General features: G+C 48.3%; 1 protein-coding gene across 11 annotated transcripts in view; it reads right to left on the minus strand.

Annotated features, from left to right (window-relative positions):
- Positions 1-3,309: 3,309 nt before the first annotated feature.
- EPN3 (epsin 3) overlaps positions 3,310-23,849 on the minus strand; it is a 421,892-nt gene continuing 401,352 nt past the window's right edge. For all 11 annotated transcript variants that reach the window (XM_078654449.1, XM_078654444.1, XM_078654446.1 and 8 more), the window contains 2 exons: positions 4,997-5,218; positions 3,310-4,877 (listed from right to left, as the gene is read on the minus strand). In XM_078654449.1, coding sequence (XP_078510575.1) covers positions 4,387-4,877; positions 4,997-5,218 — 713 coding nt within the window. In that variant the 3' untranslated portion in view covers positions 3,310-4,386. The remainder of the gene's footprint in view (positions 4,878-4,996; positions 5,219-23,849) is intronic.

Genomic DNA, 23,849 nt, shown 5'->3' on the forward strand with positions numbered 1-23,849 from the left:
GACCTAATGGCCTGATATGATGTAATTCAATGTCTTTTTAATTAAGAAATTGCACTGTTGTATAATATTTTACGTTTTTAATTCCGTAACAATAAAAAAAACTTACATTATATGAAGCCTTGCATCTCTTCACTGTTACACGTCTTTGCAATACCCTTTGGGTCTTTACTGCTCCATCTCTGCATAGACCCTGCACACCAATCTGTGTGGTATCGAATGATGCTCCGAATTTGAATGCCTGGACATCAAAAATCCCTTGATGTCTGGAGTCGTGGCTTCAACAGCCCCAATGTCAATTATCTTCCTGACTCCAATGATATCCCAGAAGCTGAGCAATGGTTATAATTCTGCAACAACATCAAAAAGAATCCCACAAAGCAGTGGTTTCTTTGGGCGCTGGGGCTCCCCACACCCTATCTTTATGCACTGCTTAGATCAAGCCTGCATGCCCTGCCGGTAATGCTATTTGCAATTACCACGATGGTAATTGGAAATAGCAATTACCAGCATCCATATTTCTTTTCGAATGCTAAGTAACATCAGTGGGAGCTTCTTAGCATTGTAAAAGAAATGCGGATGCGATCTGATTCTGAATCCTGCTCTGCTACCTGCCTGATAGTGATAGAGGACGCAAGGGCGTCAGACAGGTGAGGCAACCAGGATTCTTGAGAGACATGCGTTCATGCCCATGTTTCAGAATTTCTTAATAGCCTTAAGAAATATGGGCTGACTTGGTGCCACCCCTGCAATTCAATGTTTGGAGGTCCTTGGAGACCTCCCACAAATGACGTGAGGCAGCGTCATATTTTAATGCAGCCCCGGGCGGGTAGAGTTTAATCTGCAACATGATGATTCACCCTTTCCCAAGTCATTAGTGAATGGGGTCATCAAACTAAACTGACCCACCCATCTCTATGATGATATGGGAACGGGAGGGGTTCTTTTTTTCCTACAACCTAAGCAACATACTACAATAATCAAAGCATGTTGTATTGGGTTATGATTATTGTAGTAATGTGCCATTTTGTAAACATAAAATATGTTTTATCTAATATGACGTGACTGCCAGTCATGAGATTCAACTCATGACCCTGTGACGTAGAGTCTCACGCAGCACGCTGTAAACTGAGTACAATGTGCATGCTTCTGCTCTGTGTATTCTGCTTCATAGCATTGCAGCCAGAATGGAGTTTCCACTTTCACTTTCCTCTCTATGTGCAGTGTTATTGGGAATCATCATCGGACACCCTATTGCAGTGGCAGGCAGCACACCAACCCTGGCCTCATCTTACCATCCCGCCGAAAGGAAAGTTTTAATTTGTATATATTTTATTTTACCGATCTTTCTTTCATTCTGTTTTTAAACGCATTCAGAATGCAAGTTCTACAAAAACAAAGTGCCTTTCATTTAATAGACTGGATATGTTGAGGTTCTGACTTCCTGCATCGTCAAATGCTTGATGTAGAACTACAGAATGCATTAAAAACTAAATACTTTAGCCTAGGATCCTTCTAGAGTAGGTTATGATTTAAGCTAATTCTAGACATTATGGGTCTTTTTCCAAATTTAGGTAGGGTGCAGGTATTTGCTAGTGTTAGTTAATTACCCCAGTACTACGTTATTGTTTGAATCTTTATCAAATGTGATTTGGAAATAGGCATTCCAGAAATTTTTGTCACTGCTAAAGCTTACATCAAGCGAGATTTTAAGGAATAGCTAGCCATCCGACAAGAAGATTACGATGTGCGTGGTTAAGGAGTTTTTCAGTTTAAGGTGAGTGAAGTGCTGTAAAAGACAGATATACAGCACTCCCTAGCTTCCTTTTCCCTCCCATAGGGCCTCTACTCTAATTCTCCTCCTATAAGGTCCCCAGCTCCTATTATCCCTCAATAGGGTCCCAGCTGTTATCTTCCCATAAGGCCCGCACCTATTATTAGTATTCCATAGTGTCTCCAGCTCCTTTTATGCCCCCATAAGGGCCTCAGCTCCCAGCTGTTATTAGCCTCCTATAAGGTCTCCACCTCGTATTATTCTCCCATAGGGCCCCAGCTGCTATTATCCTCCCATAAGGTCCGTAGCTCAAAAATTATGCTTCTATGTGGGGCCCCAGCTTCTAGTATCCTCCCATAGGGGCCCAGCTTCTAGTAACTTCCCATAGTGCCCAAACATCTATTATCCTCCCAAAGAGCAGCAGCAATAATACAATCTGTTGTGAAGTTCTGTAGTTATACTGAATAAGCATCTAGCTACATCACTGTAATATGAAATCTCTATTGATTGATGTCATAACTATACTTTCACAATTTCCTTAGGAACCTTCTTGCTTTCTCAAATTTGCTTGAAAATGCACCATTTGCCCACTCTTTTAAAAAACATTATCGGGGGTGAACCCCCTCGAGCCACCCTTTTGACAGTAAAGCTCGTTTGCTATGCTCGCTCACCACAGGTCACTTATCCCAAACTTTGATGCCTCACCACTTTCAAATGTCACCATCCGCCACTGATCCCACATCCAAGAGTACTGACCATGGTTCTTTATTTCTTCTTACCTGGATTTCCTTTTACAAGAATCCTATGGTACTAATGGCTGCATCACTGTAGAAGCAATTGTTTTCCAGGAGACCCTTTCACCTTTCTTGCCCTTGCCTCCGAAGTCTTCCAATTTTACTTTTATCCTGATGCTGTCGCCGACTTTCAGATCGTTTTCAACATTCCTGAAACAAGTGTACGTACATCCAGTGGCAGAATGAGAAGCAGGGAAGCACACATCAGAGAACTAAAGGGTGTCATATGAAACCTTTTTCCTTCTGCATGAAGGGCACTTCATGAACAGTTTAAGAAATTCTGACTAGAAAGAAATGACAAAATAGCCAGCAAAAGCTTTAACATGCTTTCTAGGCACGAACAATCACTCTCATGATGAGCTGGAAAAGAAGACTATAGAAGGCAACTGCAATGCCACTTCCTTTAGAGACCAGTTTGGTCTTCAATAGGGGTTGGGGGCATGCTTGTTAGATTTTACATTCTGAACTCTTAATCATCTTTGAAATATATAATAGGATTTAAAGTGCTCCTGGGTCCCCACAAGCAGCTGGGAATTATTCTTATGTTTAGGACTCTCCATGAAGATCAGAATAGTCTTAACTGAGGTATCTACCAATAAAAAGACACAACTGGGTAATAACTTAACAGTGCTGATGAAGAATGTAGCCTTTATATTCCATAGCAACGATGACACCTGTGAGGAGACTCTGGAACACATGCTAGACAGTTTTTTTAAATAAAAAATAACCAACACTGCTACCATGCCACATTATAATAATTTTTATTAATTTTTATCTTGCCCTTCTCCTTTAGGAATCCCAGAGCACAGAAGCAAAACCTTGCTTTTTTTAAGAAGTGTTAACACGGATATATGGTAGTGCAGGAACTGCTCTGTATTTTACTACATCAGTACAGCAGAGCCAGGGCAGTCCTGTCACCCAAACTGAATGCAGCATTTCAGCCATCCTGCAACTTCCGCTCCTGCAGTGTCAGGAACTTATGGTCCAATCAGTGCAAATAGAATACCCAACCCATGATCAATCAAGCTACTGCCCTTTTAAAGGAATGAGTCACGTGTGAAAGCAAGCATTAAGTGCGTCAGAGTAACAGAAACTTACATGGTTAAGTAGGCCTTCTTCGTTTAAGTCAGCACTAACGTAACCCTGTGTATATTGATGCTTTACAGATGGCAGCTAGTGGCAGTGAGAGTGATAATTGTGTTAGGTCCTGTAGTTTGCTACCGAGAATTTAATTCTTGATATCCCCTCTGCTTCATCTGCTAGGCTTGCGATTAGGCCAGCAAGAATTCAAATAGTTTTGCAGAGTGGTGGGGCAATTTGATTCTCTAACTTGCCAAATTCAGTAAAGACATATTGGTCCTCCACGAATCATCCAAATCAACAGCAAACCCATAAAGAACCAGAACGAGCATTCACTGAGTACTTTTCAAACTCTTACAGGACTGTATTGTGTGAGAGAGGACTCACAACATGCGTGCAAACACTGGAAGTAGGAACATTGCATATGGAAGGTGCAAACGTACAAATATGAGAAGATTCTACGGAATATGTGCAAACACACATGAATGAAAATTCCACAGGACGTGTGCAAACCCACACAAGATGCAAGAGGATTGTACAGATCAAGTGACCAGAATTCATATGGAGGGCATACTGTCTCTCTGTAACATCAAGCAACCATATTTAATAGTTTAAGGGAGAATGTGAGACTAAATTACATATTTCAGAATGCCTACTTTCTAAGGCACTATTCTCAGAAGCCCTCCCCCTTACACAGGTGAAGCTTGCAGAGCACTGGAATGGACCTCCCACTGGAGCACATCAAAGAAATGGGTTATTCCCAGTTTGGGATGAAGATGAGGATGAAGGGAGAGAGCTAGAGAATGGTAGCAGAGGTTGGGCGATAGTGCCAGGCATCTGTTGAAAAGCTGTTCCCTGTCCATGTTGGTAGGCACTCATGGAAGAAGGCAGAACCATGGCAGTAGGGAGACTGCTGAGCGGAAGAGGGAGAGAAGTACTGTAAGTCATTGAGTTCAAGGATGTTCCCATGGAGATGCCAGGCACCGGTGACACTGTCCTCATTGGGGTAAGATTTGTCCCCATGGCAATGCCCGGTACAGGAGAGATGGTTCTTGTTGGGGTTAGAGTTGTTCCCATGGAGATGCCAGGCACTGGCGATACAGTCCTTGTTGAGTTTAAGTGTGTTCCAGTGGAGATGCCGGGCACAGGTGAAACGTTTCGCATCTGGTTAAGAGTGGGCTTCATTTGGTCAGTGACCTGAAAGGGGTTTGTTGGTGATGGAGCACTTAGACCTGCAGCGAAAGGGTAAAACAAACATTTATGGAATTACTACACCCTTATCTGGCTCATCAAATGTCACCAGTCTTCATCTGCAGCCTATTGCACAGAACAAAGCACTTCTGTCACTTACCGCTTAATAAGAAGGGATTTCGGCTCAATGCACTCTGGGCCGGGGTGGAGAGCAGGGCATCCAAATTCACCAACGAAGAGGCAGAAGGGTCCAAGAATGATTCCGGAGTCCTACACCTGGTCTTTTCCTTTGGCTCCCCAAGGGCGGAGCCAAACTCAGACAGATCAAAGGCATCTGATTTTGGCTTTGTGCTAGGAACTGGATCCCCGAATAAATCCAAATCTGGAAGAGTGAAAAGCAACACACACAGTTTGTTAGGCAAACAGACTAAACTAAGTTGACAAAGTTATAAGACTTCAGAAGATACAACGTGAGTAGAAGCAGGGTGCCCCAACAGGTAACTCGAGAGCTACTAGTAGCTCGCCAGTACCCTGGAAGCAGGTCCCTGAGGTGCAGGCCAGCAAAGTGTGCAAATCAGAGTCTAGCCATATTAAAGAAGGAAGCAGTATACACCTCCAGACTGAACACAATAACAAGCGCCAGGTCTTGAAATATAATCATCCGTCTCATCTATTTACAAAGTCACATGAAGATTTGCAATTTTGCAAGCCCCACTATCGGTCATACAGTATGTGAAAACGTAAGATGTTCTTGGAGTATTTTTCTTCAAATGAAAATGGTGAATTTGATAGAAAATTGTTTAATTTCAGAGAGATGTATGCTGATGTTTGAAAAAAGGAATGAAAATCCAAACATGTTTACATTTAAAGCTGTTCTTTGAATGATAATGTTTGTTTAGGAGATGTATAGCTTTTTGTATTTCTTTTGTGCTAGTGGACACTTGTTGCTGTGGCTGTTTCATTAGTCACATGGAGGTCTTTTTATATTGATAAAGTCCTGCTTTGGGGTGATCGGTGTTCTATCATAATATATAAAGGTATTCAGAATATTGACAACAACAATGTTGTGACAGAAAGTATAAAGGTTAATAAAGGTTAATCTGTGATATACACGTGGTTGATTGCTACCATGACCCTGAAAGGTGTGGTCACTATTGTGTTCGTATTTGATGTGGTCACTACTGATGATCAAAGTCATTGGTAGCTTGAGATTATTTTCATCAGAAGTAGCTCTCACTATAGAAACGGTTGGAGGCCACACATTAGCTACTGTTGAGATCACCAGGTGCTCTGCAGAGGAACATCAAGTGCCGCTAAGAGGAAAATGCCATGCATAGAAGGGAGAAAGAGAGATCAGATCTTTTGAGATGGGGAAATCTGCTGGTGGCAGTGTTCTACAACATCACTAATAAAATAGAAAATATAGGTTCATTGCAAGTCCTATGCTCTTAGTTCTGCCTCCCACCCCCACTTGCTCACAATGGCTTGGGAATGACAAGAAAGCCGCTATCAGGGCAAAGGGTACTCAAAGGGAGAGGTGATACTTAAAATTTCTTGATTAATGTTTTTAAGACAATTTGCCATACGTGTGATAATACAAGAAACCACGTCAATTATAGCCAAATGTGCAATCTTTGGTTGTTAAAAAAGATCTAGTGCATCATACCCACAACGGTTTCACATTATTTTACAGTAGGTGGTAATATGGAATCATATATAATCAAATTCATGAAAATAAGATGTGTAAGCATGTCCCATCCCATATGACACTGTACTCATTAAATGACAAAGGGTTGGCAAAATCGTCTGCCATCCTCAGCTCGCAGGCGAAGAACCCTCGGGACGGTCAAGTGAAAGCATATGAGGATTCAGCATAAGTGACACTGATGGGTATATCCCCTAGGCAGCATGGGGAGTGGTGATATAGTAGGCTCAACCTCATCTGCAGTATCTCACATTTGGGGGAGTAGGTAGACTTGCACAAGGACCCATAAGTCTCTAGAGCCAGAGCTCTGGGGCAACAACTCCGCATATGTGGTAATTTGGTGCTGATAGTAGATTAGACAGTTTAGCCAGTATTTCAATGTAGGTGCCCAATCCCCGTACTCCTCTACAGGAGACTCATCATTTAGCCAGCAAAAGGCTTAGCGCCACATACCTTCAGTTGCCCTGCTCTAGCCCTGCAACGTAACCCAGGAGTGCGGGGAATGGGGTAAGGGTGATATTTTAGCCTATCATAATAGAAAGTGCTGTTTTTATCTCCTCCTACCAGTGTGCTTGAATAGGGGTACAGGACCAGGCTAGATGGAGAAAATGGGCTCCCTCTGCCCACATCACGTACAGTGATCATCCGTGCTTAGGTGAAAATGGTGTAATCTCACAGGCATGTAATAGATGCTATGCACACATTTATAATGTATTATGAATAGTCTGCGGCTAGTGGCATTCCGTCCTGTCTGTGCACAACAATATTGTCACTGTTTTTCCGTAATGGAAGTGCCCAGTTTTAATTCCCATTTGGGTATATTCATGTGTCTCCGTATAAGACAGATACAAGATGTTTGGGATACGCAGTTTTGGATAAGGTATGTAGTGTGTCCATAGTCAGGGCTTTATGGGGAAGTCTCAGCATAGCAGCTTTGACATTGTGTTGAATGTTTATGTATAGGAATATTTCCAGTGGGATTGAATCCTTCCCCTCGAACAATACTTCTCTAGTGAGAAAGGTCCCCTCACAATAAAGATCACGTTATATGCGAACCCCCTATCCCTGCAACATTTCTCTGAATGTTGCTTCGTGTGTAACTGGAAGTTGATGGGTGATAAGGCAGGGGTACATGTGGAGTATAAAGTGTTGGTTTATCTAGTTTTTTGTCATTTGCATCATGCTACTTGAAGTCTTAACATTCCACACGCGACTGTAGGCTCTGTGCACTGGGAAGCAGTCAACTTTGATCCTAAGTAGAAGTAGGAAGGTATATGGGCCATATAACCTTGCTTAATTTCCAGGATGTGGTATGTATGGGGTGGGTTTACACCAAAGGAGGGCATAATGTGCCTGAGCGAACAGGTAATATAGTTTACTATCTGGAGCTTCAAAACCCCCTTTTGAGAAAGGCCGTTTGAGGACGTCACACTGCAAACAAGTTTGCTTATTTGCTCTAGCCAGCTGTATTGTGTTGAAAGTGCTTGGGGGGGAAAAGTGACGGCCTGGGGAGAAGGGGATGTTAAGAAATGGGTACAGAAATGTAGGTAGGACAATCATTTTCATACGGGGAACTACTCTACATCTTTGTCAGTGTCTCACTTCCCACAGGCATCAAAACCCTCTACAGATCCATCACCACACAACCTAGCCTAGATTCCACAGGTTATTTAGCCAGATTAGTTGTAGAATAGCACATTCTAAACTCTGGATAGGAGTACTGAAGTACACAGTACCCAAATCACTAGGAAAGTAGTTTTAACTTACTGTCATTCTGCTTCTCCATTATTACCAAATGTTTCGAATTCAGAATCCACAGTAAGAAATATCTTGGGGAGAGTAGGAAAACATGTTATGCCAGACCTCCTACATAGAGCTTGTGGAGAGACTCCTAGCCAAAAGTTGCCTCTTCACTTACAGATGCATTTAGAGTGTAGGATTTAAGAAATACACGTGGAGTAGCCAAGCTAGAGGTCCTTCACATTTTAGCAGTATGGTTCTAAAAATAAAAGCCACAGATTAGCCTCATCACTGGTGAAATGACATTTCAGAAGAGGTTAGATTACTCTCACTTTGCAAGCCTTAAATATGCACGAGACTATTTAGCTTACCATCACAGCTTGTCCAGCTTTTTTGAGAAATATAACCATGTGGGATAAAAAATAAAAATAAAACTTGTTGTGACATCCTCAAATTAGATATTAACTCCAAATAAAAATTGAGGCATGGAAAAATCCAAATTCAGGACAGTTTCCTCAGCTGAAAACACATGATACAATATTTGAAGGAAAGGTCTTGGGCCTCCCCAATCTTTCATACATAAGTGATTGCAACTAAGAAGGCAGATCTCCAAGACAAAGATCAAGACTACAAGAAGCCACTGGTATAAATGGTTTATTTATTAAAATGGGACTATCATGAATCTCTAGGCTACTGAAAGTCTGCATATTTCACATAGTTATGTGGCCCAACAGAGTAGGTGAAAAAGCACAGAAGAATTTTCCCCACGGGGCATATGAAGATCATCTTCTATCATGTTCTTTCCTGCTACCAGTGGCAAATGTTTGCGGACATTGGTATTTTTTACTAACACAAACCGATTGATCTGAACAAACCCCCATTTGTTAAAGATTAAATGAAGAAATTTCTCATTGATTATCCAGCTAATACAATGTGCATGGGGAATGAGCTTAAATGTTACTTTTCCTTTCCAGGAGAAAAACGCTGGGGAGAACGCGATTTTGATTTATCCATTTTCAAAGCTGGAACAACCAACAGATACAGGGAATTCAACTTTATTCCATTCCGTTTGTTAAGATAAAACTTTGCTATGAGCACTGGACTACTTTTACCTGCTGCAGAGGAAGAAATTACTATAGCTACCAGAAAATGCTTTTCAACTCCAGAGGAGTATAGAAGGTGTCATTTGTTGAGCAGACAATAGTCCGTGGGTCTTAATGTTGCTCAAGTCACTATGAAAGCACTACCACAATAACATTTTTTTTTAAAACTATCCTCTTTATCAGATTAAATATGTAGCTTACTTGTTCAGATGGGCAACAAGGATTATATGGATAGCCAAGGACACATGGCTTTGGAACTACCACAAGGAAGTCTGAGTAATTGATGAGAAATGGAAGAGTTCCATCTTATAGATTCTATTTTGTCCGTATGAGGAAAGATCAAAATAATGTGTTGAGAAGCTTCAATGAACTATTTATTTATTTATTTTAAGTTTTGTAAAGCGCATAGCTGCCCCAGTGACGGGGTGTCCCAGCACTACCTAAGCAAGGGCTGAGACCACACGGAGGATGGAGAGCCTCCTACGCTGGAAAGAGCCAGGTCTTTAAAGCCTTTCGAATGGCCAAGTGGTTCTGAAGTCCTCTAATAGGGATTGTAAGAGTTCCAAAGGCGCGCCACCTGGACTTTGAAGGAGCGACCGCCTGCTCTGTGAAAACGGGGAGTACAAAGCGAGCCAGAGTTAGCCGATCTCAGAGGGCGATTCGGTACATATTGGACTAGCAGATTCGCCAAAATTGGAGATCCTGGACGAGTCAAGATTTTGTGGGCCACACACAAAGACTTAAAATTAATTATTTTCGCTATCGGCAGCCAGCGCAGTTTAGGCAAAAGGTGAGCAACCAAACATGATTTAAGCAGTGCTAGCAAGGCGCGAGCCACCGCATTCTGGATTCTTTGGAGGCGAGCAATACAGGATTTGTTGGCGCCTAGATAGAGGGAGTTGCCATAGTCCAACCTCAATACAATTGTGGCCTGAAGAATGGTTTGCCGGACTTTTGGTGCAAAATAGCCAAGTAAAGGTCTCAGCCCTCTTAGGAGACCAAAGCAGGGTCCCGCTAGGGTCTTGGATTGCGCATCGAAAGAAAGTTCACTGTCAATCCAAAAGCCTAGATTTTTTACTGCCTTTTCTGGCAGGGGCGCAGGTTTTAGTTTGTCAGGCCACCACTGTTCGTACCAAAGTGCGCGGTCTCTCTTCATGACTAGAATTCCTGACTTGGCCGCATTCAGCTGTAAACAATTTGCTGCCATCCAGTCAGAGATGGCTACGAGGTGCTCTTTAAATTTAAAAAGTTTTTCTTGGCAGTTTCTTGAGAACGAGATGACTAGCTGGGTGTCATCGGCGTAAGAAACCAATGACAGCCCTCTAGTTTTTGCCAGCAGAGCTATATTAAAAAGCGCAGGGCTCAGAATGGAGCCCTGAGGTAACCCATGTTTAATAGCCCGTATCTGTGAGTGATACGGTGGCACCACCACTTGAATTGTTCTACCTTCCAAGAAGGACTTAAACCAGGCCAAGACCAGATCCCGGACCCCGATATCATGTAGTCTGCCTAGAAGAATCTCATGGGAAACAGTGTCGAACGCAGCACTTAAATCCAAAAGAATTAAGGCCGCGGAGTTCCCAACATCTAGGCTACACCGGATGTCCTTGGTTACAGCTAACAGCGCTGATTCGGTGCTGTGACGAGGACGAAAGCCGTTTTGAGAGGGGTCAAGAGTTTTGTTGTGCTCTACAAATTCAGCCAAGACTTAGTTAACATATGACTCGGTAACCTTAGCTAAAAAAGGAAGCTGGGAGGTCGGACGGAAATTGCTCGGGTCCGACGGCTCCAAGGACGGCTTTTTTAAAAGAGGTATAACTTTTGCATGCTTCCAGGTTGCCTGCAATAGTGCAGAAGATGGTGATAAATTAACCAATTCCCTGCTCGCTGGAGAGATAGACTTGAGGACTTGCCGAAGCTGATCAGGTCTCAGAGGGTCAGCTGGAGAGCCTGATTTGATTTTAAAACAGAGAGATTCAATTTCAGAGAGGGAGCGTGGGGGAAAAGAGCACCATGTTGACTTAGCAAGGTTTAGCCTGTCTTCCGGCATGGATATTTGGTTGATATTAAAGATGGCTTCAGGGAGGCAAACCGTAGGCAAGTTGTTATAGATAGTTTCTACCTTGCGCACAAAGAAATCTGAGCGTTTCTTACATTAAATGTTAGAGGAAATTGGGGGATCAACTTTTTCGTTGGCATGTTGCATGTTTTTAAGTAGGGAAAATATCATTTTGGGAGGGTTATTACTTTCCAGAATTTTAGTGGCAATGTGTTCCGCTCTGGCTTTCCGAATCAGCCCATGATACGATTTAATGGATTTCCGATATATGTTTTTGGCTTCAGTATCATAGTCAGGCCTCCATGATCGTTCCAATCGATGACAGGCTTTTTTTGCTTCCACCAGGGATTCAGTAAACCATGGATTAGAAGGGCCAAGTTTTTTCCTTGAACAGCATTTCTCAGGGATGCATGGTTCTAAGGCCTGTGTCAGCCAATCCTGAAAGAGAGAGTTCAAAGCCACTATGCTTGGGAGAAACTCAGGTTTGGATTTTAACAACAGGTCAGAAAATTGACTAACGTCCCATTTATGTCAAGGACGCTTCATCACAGACTGTGACCGGCATGGCGCCAATTTCCCAGGCAGCCGAAGGGAAAAAGGGACCAGAAAATGGTCAGTCCAGACCAAAGGGACCGAGGGTGAGACGGTTACAGCACCCAGATTAGAAAAGATGGGGTCCAGCAAATGCCCTGCAGAGTGAGTACTAGCTGCCGCGTATTGCACCAGTTGACAGGCCTCCAAATCGGCCAAAAAAAAGCAATCTCTAGCTTATCACTCTTCTAAATGAAGGTTGAAATCGCCCAAAATGGTGAAATTAGCCACTTAAGTCGCGAGTAGAGTAACTTTGTCCACTAAGGCTTCCCTCAAATTTTTTGATGGCCCTGGAGGCCGATAAATAAGCAGCCGTGAAACTGTAAAGTTGTGGTTAAGAGAAATTTGGAAAGAAGCACTTTCACACTCGGGGATCTCCTCCTTCGTGAAACTACAGGAAAAGGGTTCTTTCAAGATTAGCGCAATACCGCCACCTCTCTTGATAGGGCGGTTAATTTGATACATAGTATAGCCTGGAGGAAGCGCCAACCAGGCCACTGCACCAGAGTCCTGGTTTAACCAGGTCTCAGTTAAGTATAGGCCATCAGGACGTTCCTCTGTTAGCAAGTCACTGATCTCTGCGTGATGTTATGCAAGAGACTGGCAATTTAAACTGAGGAATCTGAATTCAGTTGACTCAGGAGGTAAGGACCCACTCCTGTCCGCCTGATAAGCTAAGGAGCATTGGTCACACCGGAAAGATTTCGCCTCCAGAGTCTAGGAATGCTTTGGACAGCTAAGGCAATTAGTATCAAGTCAGCCTGTCCCCCAAATTCTGAGCAGAGTGGCAGGCAGCTAGCAGCGGCCCGGCGCAGACGGGCTTGCCTTTGGCCAACCAGTGGCGCGTCTGCATTAGATGAGATTGAAATAGACGGTGTGCAACAACAGGCACCTCCCGTCGCGTCTGATTGGCCCTTGGGCAGCCAATCAGCACTCAAAGCCGCCGAGATAGGGAAGTAAGGGCTTGCATTAATTTTAAAGTGACAATGTGCAGAATACCTCAGAAAGGTACAATAGGGGGTGGTGATGGACGGAGCATCTGAACCAATCAAACACTCACACCCAGTCAAAAGATCTGGGTTTGATCCATCGCCGTTCTTTAGCCCACTCTGCCACCCCAGTTCAGACATGGCTATATGCAAATCAGTCTGACCCTGTGCCTCATGGGAACAGTCCAGCCCGAACTGCCAAGCCATGCCTTCCCTGGACCGGAAACAAGCTTCCAAGGACCGGTTTCTGGCATTACAGCCGTCTTCAGCCCGGCTTGCTTGAATCCAGTGGCAAAGTGAGCAAGGGACTCACGTCTGAGCATACCCTGCCACACTTATGGCGGCCAAAGCGGTACAAAAGGGGGTGGTGATGGACGGAGCATCTGAACCAATCAAACACTCGCACCCAGTCAAAAGATCTGGGTTTGATCCATCACCGTTCTTTAGCCCACTCTGCCACCCCAGTTCAGACATGGCTATATGCAAATAAGTCTGACCCTGTGCCTCATGGGAACAGTCCAGCCCGAACTGCCAAGCCATGCCTTCCCTGGACCGGAAACAAGCTTCCGAGGACCGGTTTCTGGCATTACAGCCGTCTTCAGCCCGGCTTGCTTGAATCCAGTGGCAAAGTGAGCAAGGGACTCACGTCTGAGCATATCCTGCCACACTTATGGCGGCCAAAGCGGTACAAAAGGGGGTGGTGATGGACGGAGCATCTGAACCAATCAAACACGAGTGTCCTCCATAGTGGGAACCTGCTTTTGTCCGCTTCATGTATTAAAGACATTTTTCTCCCGTTGGCTGCTTGGAAAATAGTTGTCCATGCCTTAATTACATCTAGGCTAGACTATGCTAATGTTCTCGAAATGGACATACTGAACTGCAGACTGTTCAGAATGCTACTGCCTGGCTCGTTAAAAAATTTCCGTTCAGAACATCTGTAACACCTTTGAGATCTCTTCACTGGTTACCAGTAAAGAAGCATATTCTTCATAAATCTCTTGTATTGATTGTACCTCACCCTTAAAACCCTTCATACTATTTACCCTATGAGGTCGGATCAGTGCTCGAATTGTGGAGCGCTGGAAGCTAATTTCCTACACAATTGCGCTGCACAGAAATTATACCTTACTTGGAGGGAGGCCCTCCAAAGCTTAAAACGGGCCACTGGATGGGAGATAGTGGGGACCCAGAGAGGTACTGCTGGGTTTACTTCCTGACCCCCGCAAAGAAAAAACGTATCTGCAAATTCCCAATGTTGGGGGTGGTCCTAGCCAAGCGTTGAATAGCCATCAGGTGGATGAAATGACACCTGCCCAGATACACTGGATGGGTGAGAGACATGTCTGAATGGGCAGTGGCTGAAGAGGTTCAAAGGAAAACTGTACGTAAGGATGATCAGCTTTAAGATGATATCATGGCATGGAGACAGATGCTCCTGGAGATGCAAGCAGACGAGATGTGGTCAGATGGGGAACATAAGAATATATGAATGACAGGGCTGGTGCACAAAAGTGGTATGGCTCTTTCTATTCCAACTCACACATGTCTATATTTGCCAGGGATGAAGATGGACAGGTTGCAAGATGATAATTCGAATATCGAGATTTGACAATGTCACATACACCTTTAGTTATGATATGTATATCTTTACTACCATGCCTGAGCTGTTCAAAGGGGGTGGGGAACAGGTGGAACAAAGTTAGTATTCATGATTGTTCCGTGCTCTTTTAGTATATGATATGTAGAAAATGTTTGCTGATATTGAATAACCAATAAAAGATTTTTTTAAACAAGTCTTGTGTATTGATTCATATGGCCTTTTTTTGTGATGAACATCAATATTTGGAAGCTGTGAGTTTATCATTAGGTTTCTGTGCGAGCGTTGCCCTTGACTCAAGAGGCCTTGGTTCCCAGGGTTGTGGCAGGTCAGAAGGGACTGTCGCTTGTTTTCTTTACTTGCTACCATTGCATGGAACAAGCTCCAATTACAGAGTAGGTCCTTATCTTCAGATCTAGTTAAGGAAAAGGTGCAAGGGATAACTTTGGGATAACTTTCGGATACTCTGACTCAAAAGTTTTAGTGCCGGGATACTCCTTGGAGCAGCTGTGTGCTTTATAAGTTCCAGATCATCGTTTTTTTTTTTAAAACACATTTTTATTGATTTTACACATCAACATACACACAAATGACAGTGGGTTCTCCAGTTTCACGTTACATATCAATAGTTCTATTATTCGCCCCACATGTCAGTGCCCTACCCCTCCCGCTCCCCCCACCCCCTCTACCCCCCCCCCCCATGTCAGTGTGCTACGTTCATTACTCTTGCGGTGCAACATAAATCCGCATGAAACAGCAGGTGTCTCCTCCTATGACTTGAACAGTAACTCCCCAGCCTATATGGGGTCTAAATACTACGCAGACCAGTGCATGTAACTCAGTCCAACTGGTACAACTCTCGACGCGGCCATTCAGTTCCTCGGCTGTTAATGGGCATGTAGGACTAGTGTGCAATTTCCCCAGCAGGTGTCCCCGCCCTCCCCACTTCCGTCACAACCTCCTGACTCGCAGGGGCCTCCGCCTCACTGCCCTCTGCAACTTCTGACAATGATTGTAATTCTACCACTAGCACGCTCCACGCCCTGGCTGTTTCTAGCGCTTTATCATTAGCGGCGCGGTTGGCTAATTGTAAGCGGAGCGTCCCTTAACTAGACGCCCATTTCTGAAAGCACCCCCGCCATCTCAGGAAGCTGGGACCCCCCCTAGATTTCCAGTGCAGAGTGAGCTCCCTCTTGGCCAGGATCAACCCCAAATCGAAAAATTTACTGGTAACCTTCGTGGTCGGGGTGTGCGGGAACCAGAGTAGAAGGCAAGTTTCCCATATCTGTTTCAACTTGGCGTCCCGTAATCTCATTCAGACAAGTCACAACATCAGCCCAGCCAGAACATGTGCCCAAAGTCAGCACCCTCCGCGTTACAGCGAGGACATGCCGAATGCGCCCCACCGAAAACACGCTGGATCTGGGCCGGCGTCCAATATGCCCTATGTAGAGTGTAGTATTGGACCAGTTGGAACCGAACATTGCGCGTGCCCTTCCAGGCCCGGCGCACAATTTGGGGCCAAGTCGTCTCCGATATCTGCCGGCCCAGATCGGTTTCCCAGCGTTCCCGCAGCCTATCCAGTGGAGGGGGGCCATCTAGCGCCAATCTCCTATATAAACAAGTAATAGCTTTGAAGGTGCCAGCCGCCATCATGACATATTGGCAGCCCAACGACGTGGGAAGTTCCGCCAAACCCTTCCTCCAGCGTCTCTGGAGCGCTGTGACCAAAGCCGCGTGGAGTAGGAAGTCGCCTCTCGGCAAATCAAATGTCTCCTGCAGGTCGGAAAAAGACAACAAGACGCCATCCCTGTACAAGTCTCCTACCATGTGGACCCCACGGTCCTCCCAAGTAGCCAGCCCCGACCAGTCCCCGCCGTGCGGGAGGGCTGTACACATGCCCAAGGGGATCTCCGGCGCATAAGGAACGTGGATACCTGCCCACTTCTGACTACGAAGCCAGCAGTGGCGGAGGGTGCGTTCCTCTAGAGACAGCTGGTCCAGTCGGAGTCCCTGCTGAAGCAGTATGAAAGATAGAACGTGACGCTGTATAATTCTGCCCTGCGACCCGTCCGGGCCCCTAAACTCCCGCGCCACAGCCTGCGTGAGCCACTGTAGTAGCGCCGCCAGATAGTACCATTCAAAATCCGGCACAGCTAGGCCTCCCTCTTCCCGCGATCTGAGCAGGGTGGAGAAAGCTACGCGCCTCCTACCAGAGCCCCATATAAATCCTATCACCATCGACCGCAATATCCGAAAAAAAGAGAGCGGAATACACACCAGCAGAGTGCAGAAAAAATAAAGCAAGCGCGGGAGGACCACCATCTTCAGTAATGCTATTCGTCCAGCCACAGACAAGGGAAGGGTGCGCCAGAATCCAATATTGCCTCTGACGCCTCTCAGGGCTCTGCCCACATTCCCCTCGTACAGGGACGAATGGGTATGATAAATGTGAACCCCGAGATACGGCAGACACTCCGGTTCCCAACGCAGTTCCTCAAGCTCTGTGGGCCGTGCACACCGGGGGGTCAGAGGGAACAGGCAGGTCTTGGACCAGTTAACACGCAGCCCCAACAGTTCACCAAACTCTCGGAGCAAGGCCCGCGCCCCCCGCACCGAAGTCTCCACATCAGCCAGATACAACAGGAGGTCGTCGGCATACAGAGAAATATGGTGCAGAACACCACGCAACAGCACTCCCTCGTAATGCCGCCCCTGTCGCGCCCGCGCCGCCAGAGGCTCAATCGCCAATGCGAATAGGAGCGGGGACAGGGAGCAACCCTGCCTAGTACCCCTCGTCACTGCACAAGCCGCGGATATCGTGCGGCCCATGCGAACCCTAACAGTAGCAGAAGTATGTAACAGCTGCGTCCAACGGACGAAGCCGTCCCCCAACCCGAACCGACGAAGCACGCCGAACAGATACGGCCACTCCACACTATCGAACGCCTTTTCGATGTCCACCGAGAGGGCAGCCGCGTCCGGAGGGCCCTCCCCCTCAACGTCCATGACCCGTATCAAGCGCCGTATACACGCCGAGGTGCTCCGCGTGGGGATAAAGCCCGCCTGGTCCGGATGGACGAGAGTGCACATATGGGCCGACAGTCGCGTGGCCAGAATCCTGCTCAGCACTTTATAGTCCACGGTGAGCATCGAGAGTGGACGGTACGCCGTTCTTGCCGTGGGTTGGCCGCCTTTCTTCAACAACGGCACAATAATCGCCTCCCTCGTCGACTCCGGCAGCCTGCCCAGTTCCCATGCCTCTCCATAGACCTGTAACAACTGAGGTGTCAGAAGGTCAAGGAATGCAGCATAGAACTCCACCGGGAGACCATCGCCCCCCGGCGACTTCTTCCGGGCCATGTGTTTAATCGCTGCTCTAATCTCCCCCAGCGTAACAGCAGCACCCAGGGCATTCCCCTGCTCCGACTCCAGCTGCGGAAGCCGAGCCTCATCTAAGAAGGCATCCAAACCCGCCGGGAGCATAGACAATCTACTCCGATACAGCTCCGAGTAATACGCCAGGAACTGGCTATTAATTTCCCGTTGGGAGTAAACCAACACCCCGGTAGGCGTGTTCAGGGACAGAATCGGCGTGTTCCCAGATTGAAGGTTTGCTAGCCACGCCAGCAACGATCCGGCCCGATCCCTCTCGGCGTGGGCCCGGACCATATATTCCCGGAAGTCATGGCAGCGAAGTCTTTCCACCTGTACGGCTACTCGTTCCCTAGCCGCCAACACTTCCTCCCTATCGCTCCCCGCCGTGTGGTTAGCCTTCTCCACCTGCCGGAGCGAGTCCTCCTCCCGCTCCACGTCCGCCAGCAGCGTCCTACGCACCCCGGCCGAGGATGAAATGCACACGCCTCATACCACTACCTTGAAGGCATCCCATTCGATCGCTCTGGCAGTTGCGGTGCCCGCGTTCTCCCGAAAATAGCGCTCAAGGCATTCCTGCAACTCCGTGCGAAATACCGGGTCTTCCAGCATCAACGGATTCAGCCGCCATGTGGGCATCGGCTGCCGCTGTCTAGACCAGAGGACCGTGAGTAAACACGGATTGTGATCTGAGATGGTCCTCGCCAAGTATTCGCTACTGCGTGCTAGTTCGTGGGCCCCAGCTGTACAGAGAATGGTGTCAAGGCGGACGTGGAGATCATGAGGCGCGGAGTAAAACGAGTAGTCCCGGTCGGTGGGATGGTGCGTACGCCAGGCGTCCAGGAGGCCCCATTGCTCTTGCCAGGCCCTCCGGGCCTTGGCCACCCTGCACACCACCGACTGATCCAGCAGGGGATGGGAGCGATCTAAATCCACATCTACCACCGAATTAAAGTCCCCCCCCAAGAACACCGTGCCGATCAACAGAGACGCCAACCTCCTTGACAACGCCGAGAAGAACGCAGCCTGATCATAATTAGGGACATAAACACTGCAAAGCGTGACGTCTCGGCCATCCAATCTCCCCAACACCGCTACAAACCTCCCCTCTGAATCAACCTCCGTCGTCATGGGCTGGAAGGGGACGCCCGCCCGAGCCCAAATCAACGTTCCTCTAGCATGGGCGGAGTAGGTAGTATAGAAAAGTTGTCCCCTCCATCGCCGTTGTAGCGCTCGCCCCTCTGCCATAGTTAAATGCGTTTCCTGCAGAAAGGCTATCTGAACCCCCCTACGCACTAGGTATGCATGCACCTTATACCTCTTACTCATGGAGTTGAGCCCCCGCACATTCCATGTAACACATTTCAGGTCCAACTTAGCCGCCATCTGTAGAGCTATAGCGGCAGCCGATCCACAACAACCCTAGAAGCACACTGACAAACCCCTGCAACATCAAACATCCCCAACCAACCCCCAGTCCACCCACCCCCAGAACAGGCGCCAAACAGTTGTTACCCATCCAAACTCCCACCCCCACAGGTGAGGGAAACTCTGGAGATCACCAGAGACTCACAAACTATGTGAGAAAGAGGGGATAGCTCAACACCCTCCGGCCGGACAGCAAGAGACCCTCCACACCGTGATTGGTTGATCCCGATTAAGAAAGGACCTCTCCCCCACCCCCCCAAGCAGCACCCCCGCCCAATCAAAATCACAGTGCTATGGGGCCCCCGTCGGCGCCGCTAACACCCCGGTAAGATAGGGAAAGGCGCCAAACCCAGCACCCCGATGAACATGTCTCCAGGAACCCTGGTATAGTCACCCCCAGAGGCCGAGCACCCCTCCTTACTGTTCCTCGCTCAGCTGCCCGGTGGTCACTCGTCCAACAGTCCATCGGCCGTCTGGGGGGTAACCTGTGGCAGTTCCCCAGGATCCTTCTCCGAGGCCCCATCCGAGCCCCCCAGTCCCGCTTCATCAGAGCCCAAACGGGAACCCGAATCCAACACAGGGCCCTCCGTCGCCGCTCCAGAAATGAGCGACACCGCCTACTGGGCGGCCTGCCTCTCCAGTTCCGTCTGCGATGCCGATGGGGATCGTCGGTTCTGACCTCGTTTCCGATTGCGCCTGCTCCGACGCGGCCGTGGCCGGTCCTCCGCAGCCTCCGTCCATGTTCCCGTACCATCCTTGCCCGCCCTGTACCGTTCCAGCCATTGCCAAGCGTCATCTGGTGAGTCGCAGAACGTCGCCACTCCATCCACCAGCACCTTCAGGTGTGCCGGGAACAGCAGAGAGTACTGCACCCCCTCGTCGCGGAGAGCTCGCTTGACAGCGACGAAGGAGAAGCGGCTGCGCTGGACCTCCTGAGAGTAGTCGGGAAAGAGGGACACAGACGCATTGTCCACCTTGTACGGGCCATTCGATCTAGCTTGACGCAGGATAATGTCCCGATCTCTGAAATGCAGCAGCCGGGCTATCACAGGCCGAGGGGACGTCCCGGGGCCAGAGGTCGGGCCGGGACACTATGGGCTCTCTCCAAAGTATAGAATTGAGTCAGGCCCTCAGGAACCACCACATCCCGCAGCCAGCGTTCAAGATAGGAGATCATGTCGTCCCCCTCTACATTTTCGGGCAAACCCACCACTCGGATATTGTTGCGCCTGTTGCGTCCTTCTGCATCAGCCGCCCTCCTCTCCAGTTGCTGCACCCTTCGCGCAATATCATCCAGCGTCTTCAGCACCAGCTCCGCAGACTTGACGCGGTCAGTAAGCTTGTCGTGGTCCGCCTTTAACAGGCCGAGGTTCGTGGATACCTGTGCAATATCCTGGCGCAGCGCTTCTCTCGTGTCCCCTATGGCTTTGAGGATCTGGTCCATCTGCTGTTGTTGGAGGCCCAAGCCCTGGCCGTCCGCCGGTCGCTGGTCGTGCATTTCAAGGGAGTCCTCAGCTTGATCCGCCGAGGCCGCTCCAGCACCCTTCCGTGGCTTCCCCATGATGTACCACCAGTGCACACGATCGCGCCAAGCACCAGGTGTCTGTCCCGTGTTGCGACCGGGGCAGCAGGGCGCACCGCCACGCAGCCGACCTGGTTATGTAGCAGGGCGGGGTCTACTGGACGACTCCAGGTGGTAGTGCTGACCCACTCTCCAGCTCCCTCGCCCGCTAACACGGGCCGCCAGCCACGCCAGCCATGCCAGGTCGCACCAGACCCCCAACAGACGTCCGTAATATCCAAATAACAGGACCCGCAGCCAGGGGAGGTCCAATGTCACTCCGGGGCCTCACCAGCGCACATCCGGGATCCCGGCCAAAATCTCGCGCCAGGGGGGCTTGCCACGTCGAGGCAGGCCGGCCGGCGGCCTCCCGCGATCCGGGGCTCGTGACGCAGGCCCCAAAGCGCTACCACCAGAGTTCAAGCCAGGTCAGGGGCACGGTCCCCCCCGGTGTACTAGCACGGCCCCGGGATCACTCCAGCTCCCAGTCCTCCAGGTGAACGGCCAGGCCTGCAGGGGGCCGAGCACCAACTCCTGTGTCCGGTGCCAGGCCGGCTCCACTCTGTGATCGGAAGCCTAGGCCCTGAGGCACCGAATGGGCGGCCTTCGGCCGATGCTGCGCCACACTATGCCCGCTCCGCCGGACCTGCTGCAAACGAGGGCGCCCCTCGGCAGACAACACTCCGCCGGCCGGGCGCAGCGCCGCCTCAGCTCCACTCCGGTCTGGTCCGCTGTCCGTGTAGGGCGGCCAGGTGCAGCCGCAGGTCCTCGGACGCCTGCGCGGGATGTCCTCAGCGCCCCCCGTCGACGGGCCGTCCCCCCGGCCGCGCCAGCACCCGCACAGCCGCGGTGGATCGGATTTCTCGGGGACCCCTCTAAATCGAGGCCGGGGATCGGAGACGGGTGTAGGCCCCAGCAAGATGGCCGTCCGTCGGCGCTCCGGCTTCCCGGCGGCCGCTGAATCCAGGGCGATCACAGGGCTCTCCAGGTGTCCAGCAGTTGCCGAGTCGCCCCCACATCCCCAGGAACTACAGCGGGTCAGTGGCGCCGCCGGGGAGGGGATCTACCAGGATAATCGCCGAGATCGGCCCGGAGCTCTGGACTCAGGCGACCATGCTCGGCAGTGCTCAAGCCACGCCCCTTCCAGATCATCGTTACTATCCTGCTGGAATGGAAAACTGTAATTCACGGAGCGTACAAGCCGAAGTAATGTCAACCAAGAAGGTCATATTCCAATACCGATGCTGCAATGAAGCCCTGTGAAAGGGTTTGAAAGATCGCCTATTAATTTAGACAGTACTACATTGAACATGTTATTATGGGTGGGTAATCTTTATAGAAACCCTCAAGAAAGTCTAAATGGTTACAGGAATTTTAAAAAGAAATACTTGTACTAGACTTTTACTATATGCTGTTATCACTGGTAGGTGAAAGGGAGCAATAGCAATTTTTTTTGACAGATGTAGAAATGCTTCAGAGACTGAAGCCGCTGAACAACCGAGCAAAGAATAAAGTACTGACAAAACGGTTTTTCTTTGTTAGTACTAATTTCTGCAATGTGCCTTAGGGAATACTCACTGAAGTCAAAAAACAATGCCAGTACAGTGCATGCAGAACATTGCTCATAATTGTCTTTCAGAATACAGCAATTAGAGCCCAAGGTCTTTAAAACTGCAGTCTCTGAATGTGGTGTTGATAAGTCAGAGGGAGCATGTATCAAAAAGAGCTGAATCATCATCAGGCTTAGCATGTGAGTCTTCATTACAGAATAGAACTGGTTGCTCAGATGAAAGCAGATTGTATTTTTAACAGAATCAGGGTCCAGTTTAGCTTGCTTGGGTGCAAAACCAGAGCCACAGTCATTGCTCAAAAGGTTGAGGAATTGAATCAAGTACCAAGAAAGGTGCAGTGTTTTGCCAGAACTTTAAAAAAAGTTATAGATCCAACAGATTTTAACACTGAAACAGAAAGATCCTGTGCTACAGAAACTGAAGGTATAATGTCTACACATACATTATGGGTGGGTGGAAGGCAGTGTGAAAAACAAATATGCTAAATGTAAACATCCTTGGGGGCCAACTACCCCTCCTATTACCTCCAGTAAGTCCCTCACAGCAGGATTGCTAATTTCTCATAGCAGGCCATGCCCCCTATGCCCACACTCTGCAAACACGCTTCCTGGCATGCTCTTGGATGGGGATTGAAGTCCCCTTCCCTGCTGGGGGTGGTTAGGGGCCAACTAGCCTACCTCTTACCTCCAGTAAGCCCCACACTGTGGACTGCTGAGAGGTGGACACAGGCCACGCCCCCTTTCTCCACCACTCCCAGGACTTGAAAAATTCCCTCGACTACTCGCATTTGCGAGTCAGATTAATTCAGGACCAGCTACTTTTAGGTCCTACTTGCCCTCTCTGGAGTAGGAATACAAACCGACACTTGACCTCTGTCTCTAAAAGCAGAGGAAATGTGACAAGATAGCAACATTTAAAGGCATTTTCACAAAGTAAATGAGCAATAAAAATGATTTTAAATCTTGTTAACTTGTCACATTTGCTCAGCTTTCAGAATCAGAGGTCAAGTGCATTTCAGTTAGGTCGAGGAGATTTTGTAGGTTACTAGACCTGCAGGTCTGGTGCGTTTTTAATGATTTTTCGAGCCCTGACTCTGCAAACACGCATCTTGGAGCGCTCTTGGTTGGAGAATGAGGTCCCCCTTCCTCCTGAGGGTCCTTGGGGGTCAACTAGCCATCCTGTTACCTTCAGTTAGCCCCATACAGCTGGTTTGCTGAGAGTGCTCAAAGGCCACGCCCCCCTTTTTACACAACTCTGTAAATGCGGCTCCTGGAGCGCTGCTGCTCGGGGG

Source organism: Lissotriton helveticus, chromosome 7, assembly GCF_964261635.1.
Source record: "Lissotriton helveticus chromosome 7, aLisHel1.1, whole genome shotgun sequence".
Classification (NCBI taxonomy): Eukaryota; Metazoa; Chordata; class Amphibia; order Caudata; family Salamandridae; genus Lissotriton; species Lissotriton helveticus.